This window comes from Lipotes vexillifer, unplaced genomic scaffold, assembly GCF_000442215.2.
Source record: "Lipotes vexillifer unplaced genomic scaffold, Lipotes_vexillifer_v1.1 scaffold1545, whole genome shotgun sequence".
Classification (NCBI taxonomy): Eukaryota; Metazoa; Chordata; class Mammalia; order Artiodactyla; family Lipotidae; genus Lipotes; species Lipotes vexillifer.
Window position 1 is genome coordinate 380389 of NW_006789763.1, and position 10937 is coordinate 391325.

General features: G+C 53.5%; 1 protein-coding gene across 1 annotated transcript in view; it reads left to right on the top strand.

Moving 5' to 3' along the window:
* The window catches only part of PUS1 (pseudouridine synthase 1), an 11547-nt gene extending 884 nt beyond the window's left edge, over nt 1–10663 (top strand). The window contains exons 3-6 of the mRNA XM_007462794.1: nt 1629–1766; nt 5444–5546; nt 8431–9122; nt 10622–10663. Of these exons, the coding sequence (XP_007462856.1) occupies nt 1629–1766; nt 5444–5546; nt 8431–9122; nt 10622–10663 (975 nt within the window). The remainder of the gene's footprint in view (nt 1–1628; nt 1767–5443; nt 5547–8430; nt 9123–10621) is intronic.
* The last annotated feature ends 274 nt before the right edge of the window (nt 10664–10937 follow it).

The following is a 10937-nucleotide window of genomic DNA, read 5'->3' on the forward strand; positions in this document are numbered from 1 at the left end:
GGGGCGGGGGGCGGGGGGGAGGTGTTCATGAGTCTCCCAAGGTGGTTAAAGGCCCAGGCCTGCCGCTGACCAGAGGCGGCAAGTGACTAGAGCTCTCAGTCCGTCGTTTCCTCATCTTTATGATCACAGTGCTGACTTTACAGGGCAGGAAGAGCCATTAGGTGGACCGATACCGCACGCTAGAACTGGGACAGCGCCAGGGATGCTCAGAAGAGGCAGCTGTTACTCTTTGTTAGACACGTGAAGGTGACGGTTGTGGGTACGCAGGCACGTGAGGGCTCCCTGCCCAGCCCAGCCCCGTGACCCTTACCTGAAAGGCACAGGAGCCCCGGCACCCCGGCAGCTGCACGTAGATTTTCTTCTCGTCCCTTGTGGTCAGCGTTGTGGCTCTTACACTTTGGTGCCTCGTTCTTTAAACTTCTTGGAGGAATTCACTGCTGTGTAGAGTATCTCACTGAAGCGGAAGTTTAAGAAAACAATGCCCAACCTTACCAGGTGCTGTGGTCACCTTTACTGTAAATGATAGTAGTAATGAGATACTTTGTATCCTATTTTAGTATGTTTTATTAAGTATAGGGTTGTACCCGTGAAACCAATTTGATGACCGTTGATGTGACCACGGGTAGATTGTGACAATGGTGGAAATAGTGCTTCGGTCTCACCTAGTGGAACAAATAAACCACCTCTGCTGCCCTTTGCGGATGTTTAAATGCTTTTTTGTTGGAGGGTGACTGATTACATGTGTTGTTGCTTTACGCGCTGCCTTGAGAATTTTGCCTGTGTCTCCTCATCTTCTGTTGGCCTCAGTTTCCCCATTAGGGGAATGGATGGGGGGTAGAGAGTGACGGTAGCTCACAGGGTGACAGAAGGACACAGCGGGATGTGGGGAAGGGTGGTTATCCCCGTTTCTTAATATCCATTCCGATCGTTGGAGGAGCATTTATAGCTTCTTGCTGAGTAAAGGGACTGGACTTAAGCTGCAGTGGGGACCGTGAGGTAGACTTTGGGAAGGACCTGCCCACTGTGGTGCGTCTTGGCAAAGTGCTTGTCGCCCTGTGTCCCTTGCTTTGCCAAGATTTTCTTTGACAACGTCAGGGTGGTGATCTCACTGATGTCACAGGGTCCTGCAGGCCCTGGACTGTAATTACACTGCATCCGCACCCACTAGGTGCTGGCAGCACCCTGGGGTGGCTTCCTCCTCCAGCAGGGGGGCCTGCCTCCCTGTAGTGATGCAAGAGGGCCTGCTCCCTGCTGTGGTGAGGGAGGGAGACCCCTGGGGGTGCTGAGGGAGGGGAGTCCCTCTTTGGCCGGGTGCAACAGACAGATGGGTCTCCAGCAGGAGGGTGCTGGTCTCACATCTGACCAGGTAGGGGGAAATGATGTCGCAGGTGATGCCCAGTGTCAGCTGCCCAGGGTGGGAAGCTTCTAGGACTGGGTACCCACAGGTGGCTTTCCTGCTTCCCGTGGGTCGGGGGACGAGCTGCAGGGTCTCTCCACGCCCACAGGTGCGGCCCCACCTGCCAGGTGCGGGCACAGCGCACATGCTGCTGCCTGGCTGAGCCGTGGCCCCGGGCGCCTGCTGTGGGCTGTGACAGAATGAAGAGCACGTCTTCTTCTCTTCTCCTCAGAGGAATGTTGGGTCCTCGAAATTCAAGACCATCGAAGATGACCTGGTGTCCGCCCTGGTCCGGTCGGGTTGTATTCCTGAGAATCACGGGGAGGACATGCGGAAGATGTCCTTCCAGCGCTGCGCCCGGACGGACAAGGTAGGTGCTGTCCCCACATCCCCTGCAGGTGCAAAGCAGCACCGAAGCCGCCGGTCTGTGGTTTGTGTTTGTCCTCATCCCACTTTCCATCTTAGCACCTTTATCTCTCAAGGTTCTCTTGGTTACAAATGACAGATGCGCAGCTCAGACTAGCGTAAGTGGAAAGAAAGTTGTTGCCTCGTGTGGCCAAGAAACTGGGGCATTTCCGGCCCAGGTGTGGCTGGACCTAGGTGCTCAGGGCCACAAGGTCTGGCGTCCTCTCCGTCTGTGCTTTCTCCTCCGTCGCTCCTGTGGGTGGCACGGTGGCCACAACATCTGCCTTCAATCCATCCATCTCAGGCTCGCGATACAAGTAGGACCGCGTGGGCGCAGAGGCCTGCCATGCGTGTGATGTTAAACTTCCTATAGGAGCCACAGCCAAAAGGGAAAAGGAGACAGGTGACGCTGGGTTTTGTTATCAATTGTATTTCACTTAGTGTGTCCGAGGTAGTCGCCTTTCAACGTGTAATCAACATAAAAAGCGAACGGGAAATAGTTTCCATTGTGTGTGTGTGAGCGCCAAGTCTTTGGAACCCCGCGGGAGTTGCACGCTCAGGAGTCTCGGGTGGCTGTGACCCAGCACTGTCCATTCATGCTCATGAGATTGAGTCCTGCTGTCTGGTTGGCTCTCCCACCGTCCCAGGCCAGTCGCTGGCTGGTCCTACCCTGGCATATTCCCAGGTGTGGGGCTGGTGCGAGCAGGGGCTCCCCACAAAGGAATGGAGGGTGTCTCCGAGGCAGGTGGGACAACCAGCCACGGAGAACATAAAGCTCTCACCCAGGAGATAAAAAACCCAAAGTGCCCATGCACCTTTGAGCTGGCTCTCTCAGACCCGGGCCCTGAAATCATCTCTCTGGCCACCTGAGGTCACTGGGAGTCTGTGGTACACGTAGCTTTTTGCAGGTCAGGGTCCCGGGAATCTGAATAACCTTGAGTTTCAAAGGTACAGCGTCCCCTGGGATCCATAGGCCCAGGCCAGAACCCCGGAACCAGAGCTACCGCACAGACAGCTGAGAACAAAAACAGGCGCCTGGCAGTCTCGTGGGTGATCCAGTCACATGTTAGCTGGTCCAGGTAAAGAGTACCGGGGCTCATCGTGGTGTTTGTTTTCTTTTTAACTTTCCCACTTACAGCTCTCTGGTTGTTTTCAAGGCAGAAGAAAAGTAAACATTTGCCTGAGCTAATGAAGACAGCATTTCCAAATACAGGGCTAGCATTTATTTCAGTTTTCTCTGTTATTAGAGATGGTTTTATTCGAATATGTTTTCCTTCTTACATTTTGGGAAATCTAGAAAACCTTTGAAACTAACATCCCCATGGATGAACAAATGATAATATTTTGTTTTTGTTTCATATTAAAAAAAAAAGTTTCAAGGAGCTGTAATTCACTCCCACACATTTTGCCCATTTAAAGGGTACATTCATTGATTCTAGTCCTTTCTCACAGTTGTGCAGCCATCACCACAGTCAAACTTAGGACATTTTCATCATCCCTAAAACTTCCCTGTACCCTTTAGTCATCACCCACTCTCCACTAGCATATCCAGAAAATTCTCATTTCAAGGTGTAATCAGGGCTTTCCTGGTGGCACAGTGGTTAGGAATCCGCCTGCCAGTGTAGGGGACACGGGTTCGAGCCCTGGTCCGGGAGGATCCCGCATGACGCAGAGCAGCTAGGCCCGTGAGCCACAACTACTGAACCCCACGCGCCTAGAGAGCCCATGTTCTGCAACAGGAGAAGCCACCGCAATGAGAAGCCCGCATACCGCAACAAAGAGTAGCCCCTGCTCGCTGCAACTAGAGAAAGCCCGCGCACAGCAACAAAGACCCAGTGCAGCCCAAAAATTTAAAAAACCCAAAAAACCATGTAATCAATATAAAAAGATTAGCAATGAGATGTATTTCCGTTCCTTTTTCGTGTGCTGAGACTCTGAGACCTCATTTCAGAACAGCCATTTTATGCCCTCAGTAGCCGCTCATGGCCAGATGCCTCTGTGTTGGAGGGTGTCTGCCTGGGGAACAGTGGATTCGGCCTGTGTTTCATCCCACCAGTTTATTTTTTGCCTTTCTTCTTTTTTACAAAAATCTCTTCAACTTTTTATGTGGAAAAACTTCAGACCTCCGTAAGTCCCAGGAACAATGCATGAACACCCTTGGTCTTCCCCTGGACTCGGCAGTGTTAAACTTTTGCCGTATTTGTTTTCCTTTTTGTGCCTTTGAATGGAACCATTTGAGAGGAAGTTGCAGACGTCCTCACCCTTCACCCCAAAATATGTCGCATGAGCAGTGGCATCCTCTGGCAACTGCTCGGTGTAGCTATCACCCTTGGGAAATTTAACACTGATACACCGTTTCTTACTGATCCTGTGTCTAACCCAGGGTTGATGGTTCCATTCAGTTGTCATGTCTTTTGAGTTTCCTTCATTTTTTTTTTAATTAAAAAAATTTTTTTTTTCTATTTCTTTTATTAATTTATTTTTTTGGCTGCATTGGGTCTTCGTTGCTGTGCACGGGCTTTCTCTAGTTGCGGTGAGCGGGGGCTGCTCTTCATCGCGGTGCGCGGGCTTCTCATTGCGGTGGCTTCTCTAGTTGCGGAGCACGGGCTCTAGGCGCGCGGGCTTCAGTAGTTGTGGCACACGGGCTCAGTAGTTACTCACGGGCTCTAGAGCACAGGCTCAGTAGTTGTGGCGCGTGGGCTTAGTTGCTACATGGCATGTGGGATCTTCCTGGACCAGGGCTTGAACCCGTGGCCCCTGCTTGGCAGGCGGAGTCTTAACCACTGCGCCACCAGGGAAGCCCAGGCCAGTTATTTTGACGAATGTCCTCAACCTGTATTTGTCTGATTGTTCTCATGACTAGGTTCAGACTAAAGAAATTTTTCGGCGGGAGTGTTACACGGTACTCTATCTTCTTTGCTTATATTTAAAAAATTCTTTTTAGAAAGTATGATTGTAGTAAACAGAAAGGTGCATACAGCGTCAGTATAAAGTGAAATGGGTGATTCTATGGTGAGCGCCTGGATAATCTCCACTCAGGTCATCACGTGGGTCTCTGCCCGCGTCCCCGGAGCCCCCTCCTCGTCCACCTTCCGAATCACACCGCTCCCCTCCCCCAGACCTTACTGCCGTATTGCCTTTTATGAAAACGTGCTTTTAGACAAAAGGTATACCATACAAATGGTAAACTGTACTCTTCTTGAGTGCAGGGCTTGATCAGTTTTACCTGTGTCACTAGCACCCCATCCCCACAGGGTACCTGCTGTTGTGACTTAGATGGTGACCTTGCTCAGCTCCAGAGTTCTCTAAGTTGCATTTTCTTTTTTCCTAAGTCCTTGAGAGTCACATCCAGGGTGGGACTTTATCTCCTATCTGCAGGATTTCATGTATTTGTTCCCGTGTTTTGTTGGGCTCTGAAGTTCACTTGTAATATTTTATAAGTTGTGTGGCACTCACTCCCTTGGTGTATAGAGCACTGTTCTTGTATCTGATTATTCCCTTCAGATGCACTTCTAAAAGCAGAATTCCTGCACGGAAAGATGTAGCCTGCGTGTGGTCCTTCTGCTGAAGAGACCAGCTTGCAGAGTGTCGTGCTGCAAGTGCAAGGCCCAGCTGGCCCTCCCATGTCTGCGTCCTTTGCAGGGTGTGTCTGCGGCCGGCCAGGTTGTGTCCCTGAAGATGTGGCTGATTGATGACCTTTTAGAAAAGATTAACAGCCACCTTCCGTCTCACATTCGGATACTGGGTAAGCCTTGCAGCGCTGTGCGGCACAGTGGGTGGTGGCCGGTCTCACGGAGACACGAAATTTCTTCTTTCACCGAATTTCTCTGTTGCGGAGCTAAGATAACAGAGTGGTTGCTTAGCAGTTGGTAGGAGTGGTTGTGAGTCGGCTGTAAGAAAGGGTTCAGTATTCCCACCTCCTTCAGAAAGGGACACAGCCAGACAGACAGACTTGGAAAGGCCCTCGGTGCAGCATCTTGGTGCTACATGTGCCTTGTTTTAACCAAATGCTTGGATATGAGTCCAGATTTGATAAAATTAAAACAGGGGCTATGACTCCCTATGGTAACAGGCCTGATAACGGGATTCCCAGTCTGACTCTCTCTGCCTTTTAAGTGGCATATATGTGCCATTGATAATTAATGTGGTAGTGGGGTGGCTGGGGGTAGCTCTGCTTGCCTTCTGTTTCTCTCTGTCCCATTTGTTTCCCTCTTCTTTTTCTCCCTCCTTTTGGATTAATTGATGTTTCTTATCATTGCATTTCATTATCACGTTGGTTAGCTAATGCGATGACTCACTATGGTTTTTTTTTAGTGATTGCTTTGCCGGCCCTTAAAGCAAGGGCTGGCAAAGGCTTTCTGCAGAGGGCCAGGTAGTAAACTATCTGAGGCTTTGTGGCCACATAGATTTGCTGTCTCTGTTGCATATTCTCCTTTGTTTCTTTTTTAACCACCCTTCCAGCCTTAGCTCAGAAGTTGTACAGGAACGGCCATGGTTTTAGCCACTGTTTGTCAGCCCTGGGGTCAAAGCATCCATGGGCCAGTTACCACAGCTGCCTTCACGTGAAGCCAGGCCACCTTGCATGCACCTAACACCTGCAGCCACGCACTTGCACCTGTCCTGCTGTCGTGACGTGTATTTCAGGTCTGCCTGTGTTATCGCCCACACACTACAGTGTCAGTTTTTCTTTAACCAGAGAATTAAAAACACTTTTAAATGCTTTTTAAAGTTGAAGTGTAACCACTGTACGGTAAACTGCGTAGTTCATTATACAGTTAAAAAGTTGTGATATGTGTGCATACCTGCGAAACCAGCCCACTTGAGAGAGTCACCCTCTCTGTCACCCCCAGAAGATTGTGACCCTCCCCACGCCCCTCCCACCCCATGCCTCACCAGGCGACCACTGATCTGCTCTCTTTCATTATAGACTGCTTCGTATTTCTAGAGTTTTATGTAAACAGGATGGTATGGAACGGCTTCTTTCACGGAGCCTCTGGTTAGAGATTCCTGCACGTCGTCGGTGCATCCGGTTTGTTCCTCTCCATTGCCGCGTGGTTTCCAGTTGTTTATCCAGCTACCTGGTGGGGAACACTGCGGGTGTTTCCAGTTTGGGGCTGTTACAAAAAGAAACTGCCGTGAACATTGGGTACAAGTATAAATAGGGATCTCAACACAAAGTCACAACCCTTGTTTTTGATTACTTTGCCCACTATTGAATTTATTTTTTAAATTTTTATTTATTTATTTATTTGTTGCACCGCACGGCACGCGGGATCTCACTCCCCGACCAGGGATGGAACCCACGCCCCCTGCAGTGGCAGCACGGAGTCCTAACTGCTGCACCGCCGGGGAAGGCTCTGCATTTATTTTTGGCATAACACGGTTTTATTTTTATTGTCCTGTGGTCTTTCTCTGCCTGGTGAGGATAATTCCCTCCTGAAGACCTTCTCTGGGAGCCAGTCCTCTTAAAGCCCCACGTGATGCCTCTTAACGTTCATTCCGCGGGAACGTTCTCACGTATGCCACCGGTTGTTCCCCACTTTTGCTAAAATAATACCAAGCCCTACACAAGTTGCAGCCGTTAGCACTGCTTACATAACGTGACACAGCAAGGCTGTGTTTCCCTCATTAGCAGCGCAGCCATGTGGTCGGCTGCCAGCCCCTTTCAGCCTTTTCTTGGCAGGTATGTTCCGCACGACAGAAATAAGGTGCACAAAGCATACCTGTGATGCTCTGTGTTGATGAAATTGGATGCTTAAAGCAAGAAAAAACACAAAAATAAGATTACCCCAAATCAAACACGACAGCAGAGACAGAAGACGGGAAGGGCGGCGCAGATGCAGCCTTGAACTGGCAGCCCCGGGGCGGTGTCCGAATCAGTCCTTGTAACGTGAAGCCAAAGTTGGCCTTTAAGTCAGCCTCCTTGTGAGGCTGAGTCCTCGCGACCTGGTCTTGACTCTAGCGTGAGGACAGCCGCGCAGCATGGAGCAGCCAGGGCCACAAGGCGCCTCGTGCTCCCCAGTTCCCGGACGCCCCCCCCCACCCCGACGGTTGTGATTCTTTTCAGAAGTTTTCTCTGCAAACGCAGACACAGTCCGTACGTTTGTATTTTTCTCTCACAAAGAGAAACACGCGTAGTTCTTTGCTCTGCTCCTCTTTCACTTAACGGTTAAGAAGTCTGTTGGGAGCCCTGGCCAGGCACAGTGAGTGCTCGGCGGTGCGGCCCCCGGTCCTGGGGACGGGTGCCTGCTCTGCCTTCTGCAAATGTCTAAGAGCCGTTGATCGTTACCCTGTTGCTGGACTTTTTAAGTTGTTTCCAGTTTCTTTTGCTGTTTGAACGCACTGCTGTCCCTGGCCTCACCTGCAGGATGGCTTCTGATCCAAGGCTTCTGGGTCAGGGTCACCGGCTGGTGCTTTAGTCCGCGTGGGTCCCCCGGGATCCGTGAGGCGAGAGCAGGGTGTCCCGCACCTTGGCCGCCCCCGGGGTTTGTTTGACAGGGTTTAGCTGAGGGTTTAGCGCACGGAGCCGGGGCCCCCTCGGGCTCGTCCGGGTTCGGCAGGTGCGGTGCCGGCGCTCGGACCTGCTCGGGGCGTCGTCGGTCTGTCCTCATCGCCTCCTCTGCCCCCAGGACTGAGGAGGGTCACGGGCGGCTTCAACTCCAAGAACAAGTGCGACGCCAGGACCTACCTCTACATGCTGCCCACGTTCGCCTTCGCCCACAAGGACCACGACACACAGGACGAGACGTACAGGCTGCACGCGGAGACGCTGGGGCGCGTGAACCGGCTGCTGGCCTGCTACAGGGGCACCCACAGCTTCCACAACTTCACGTCGCAGAAGGGGCCCCGCGAGCCCAGCGCCCGGCGCTACATCCTCGACGTGTTCTGCGAGGAGCCCTTCGTGCGCGAAGGCATGGAGTTTGCGGTGATCAAGGTCAAGGGCCAGAGCTTCATGACGCACCAGATCAGGAAGATGGTGGGGCTGGTGGTGGCCATCGTCAAGGGCTACGCGCCCGAGAGCGTGCTGGAGCGCTGCTGGGGGGAGGCCAAGGTGGACGTGCCCAAGGCGCCGGGGCTCGGCCTGGTCCTGGAGCGGGTGCACTTCGAGAATTACAACCGGCGCTTCGGCCGCGACGGGCTGCACGAGCCGCTGGACTGGGCGCAGGAGGAGGCTGAGGTCACGGCCTTTAAGGAGCAGCACATCTACCCCACGATCATCGGCACCGAGCGCCACGAGAGGTCCATGGCCCAGTGGCTGAGCACCCTGCCCATGCATGACTTCAGCGCCACTGCCCACGCGGCCGCCGGCCCGGGCGCCAAGGTGGGGCAGGGGCCACGGGGGCTGGGGGTTGGGAACCCCGGGGGCTGGCGCTGGCCCCTCCAGGAGCTCAGCCAAGCACTTGTCCACATCTGTTCTTGTCCGTGGCTAAGCTTAAACCCACTCTGCCCCCTGTCATTGTACCCATTGTATAGATGAGCAAGCTGAGGCACCAAGAGGCCTGTCGCTGCCCCGGGGTCACAACAGTGGGAGGAGCAGGGCCAGGGCATAGGACCTGGTGGCCAGCTCCCCTGCTCTGCGCTTAGTGACACTGGGTGAGGGACATGCTCGGTGGCCGTCTTCCCGTGTGTGAGGTGGAGGTGCCAGTAGGACGTCCTCCTCTGGCTGCTGCTGCTGGTCAGTTGGCATGTACCTGGCTCCGGAGCATGGGGTCGCTTGGCAGGCACCAGGGACGCCGAGCGGCCGAGCGTCGTTCTCCCCGCCCTCTGGGCGGCGCTCCTGTCCGGGCCCGGGCGCTCTCCACCTGGGAGGGGACGCAGGCCGTGCTTTCGGCCCCACTGTCCCAGAGCCCTGCTGTCCGCTACCGAGCGGGGACCTGGCTGAAAGTGTGATTCGTCTGTGAGTTAACTGCCAACCTTCTGTTAGAAGGAGAGCATCCACGATTGGAGGTGCTGGAGCTAAAAGTTAACATTTATCCCTAGTTCTCAGTCCTTTACCCTGGGGCGAGGGAGGTCCCCAAAGCCCATGTTCTCTCATGGCGTCCCAGCAGGCTGTCAAAGGGTGAGAGTCCCACCTGGAGCTCTGGGAGATTTCTTCCCATTATCTAGATATCTAGAAAAACACTGTGCTTCCTCCCCAGCCGGGCTTGTAAACCATGTGCATACAGGCAAGGGGAGCAGGCAAGGTGGGCCAGGCGTGAGAAAGGCGGGGGTTGCAGGTCAGGTGGTGAATTCCAAGCAGCGTCGGGGAGGAGACGGGACTCAGTGGAGAAACAGCAGAGCTCTCATTCCACCGGAAGGGCCCCTGCAGCTCAGCGCCAGCCAGTGGAGGGTGGGCCTGAGTGTTGTCGGAGCTTACCTTTTCTCAGGAGAAACTGCGATTCCAGACTTGTATGTGAAATAGTCCACTCTTTAAATGTTGGTGGTTATTAATTTTCCCAGCACTGTGAGGCCAAATGGAGCACTTGTACAGATGGGACCTGGGGGCCAGGCTTGCTCTCTGCTTGATTCCCACAGACAGAGAGAGGCCTCTGACCGTCTGCTGTCTTTATATAGCGCTGAGGGGCTTGTACTTGACCAGCTTTGCAGTAGGTCATTTTTACGTCCCCAAGGTCACTGAAGCCTCTGGGAGCTGGAGGAGCCCGATGAAGACCCCCTCCGGTCCCCAGCCCTTGGCTTTGCCCGTGCAAGACAGGTTCTCGAGTCAGGAAGAGGAAGACGGGGGAGGCTGAGCCTCGCGCCGGGCAGCCCCTGTGCAGGGGACGGCCCTCGCCGGGCGGCGTGCTCCCCAACAGCCGTTTCCTGTCTGCTCTCGCTCTGCAGGTCCCCCGCCCCCTGGAAGGCAGTGACGGGGACAGTGCCTGAGCTGGCCCACGACACGCACGCCGGGACCTGCCAGCCTGCCGCTGGCAGCATGCCTCGCCCAGGTGGGACGGCCCGTGCGCGGCCTCCCCAGCTCGGGATCCTGAGACCTGCATCATTCTGAGTGTCCGTCACGGGGAGAACCTGCCGCGACTCTATTTTCAGCTCACGCGTTGACTACACACAACTCAGCACGTAAAGACACTATTTTTTTAAAGAAGCGATTTTCTTATTAAATAAGTACAAACCTTGCTTAGTCACTTCTTTTACCTTTTTC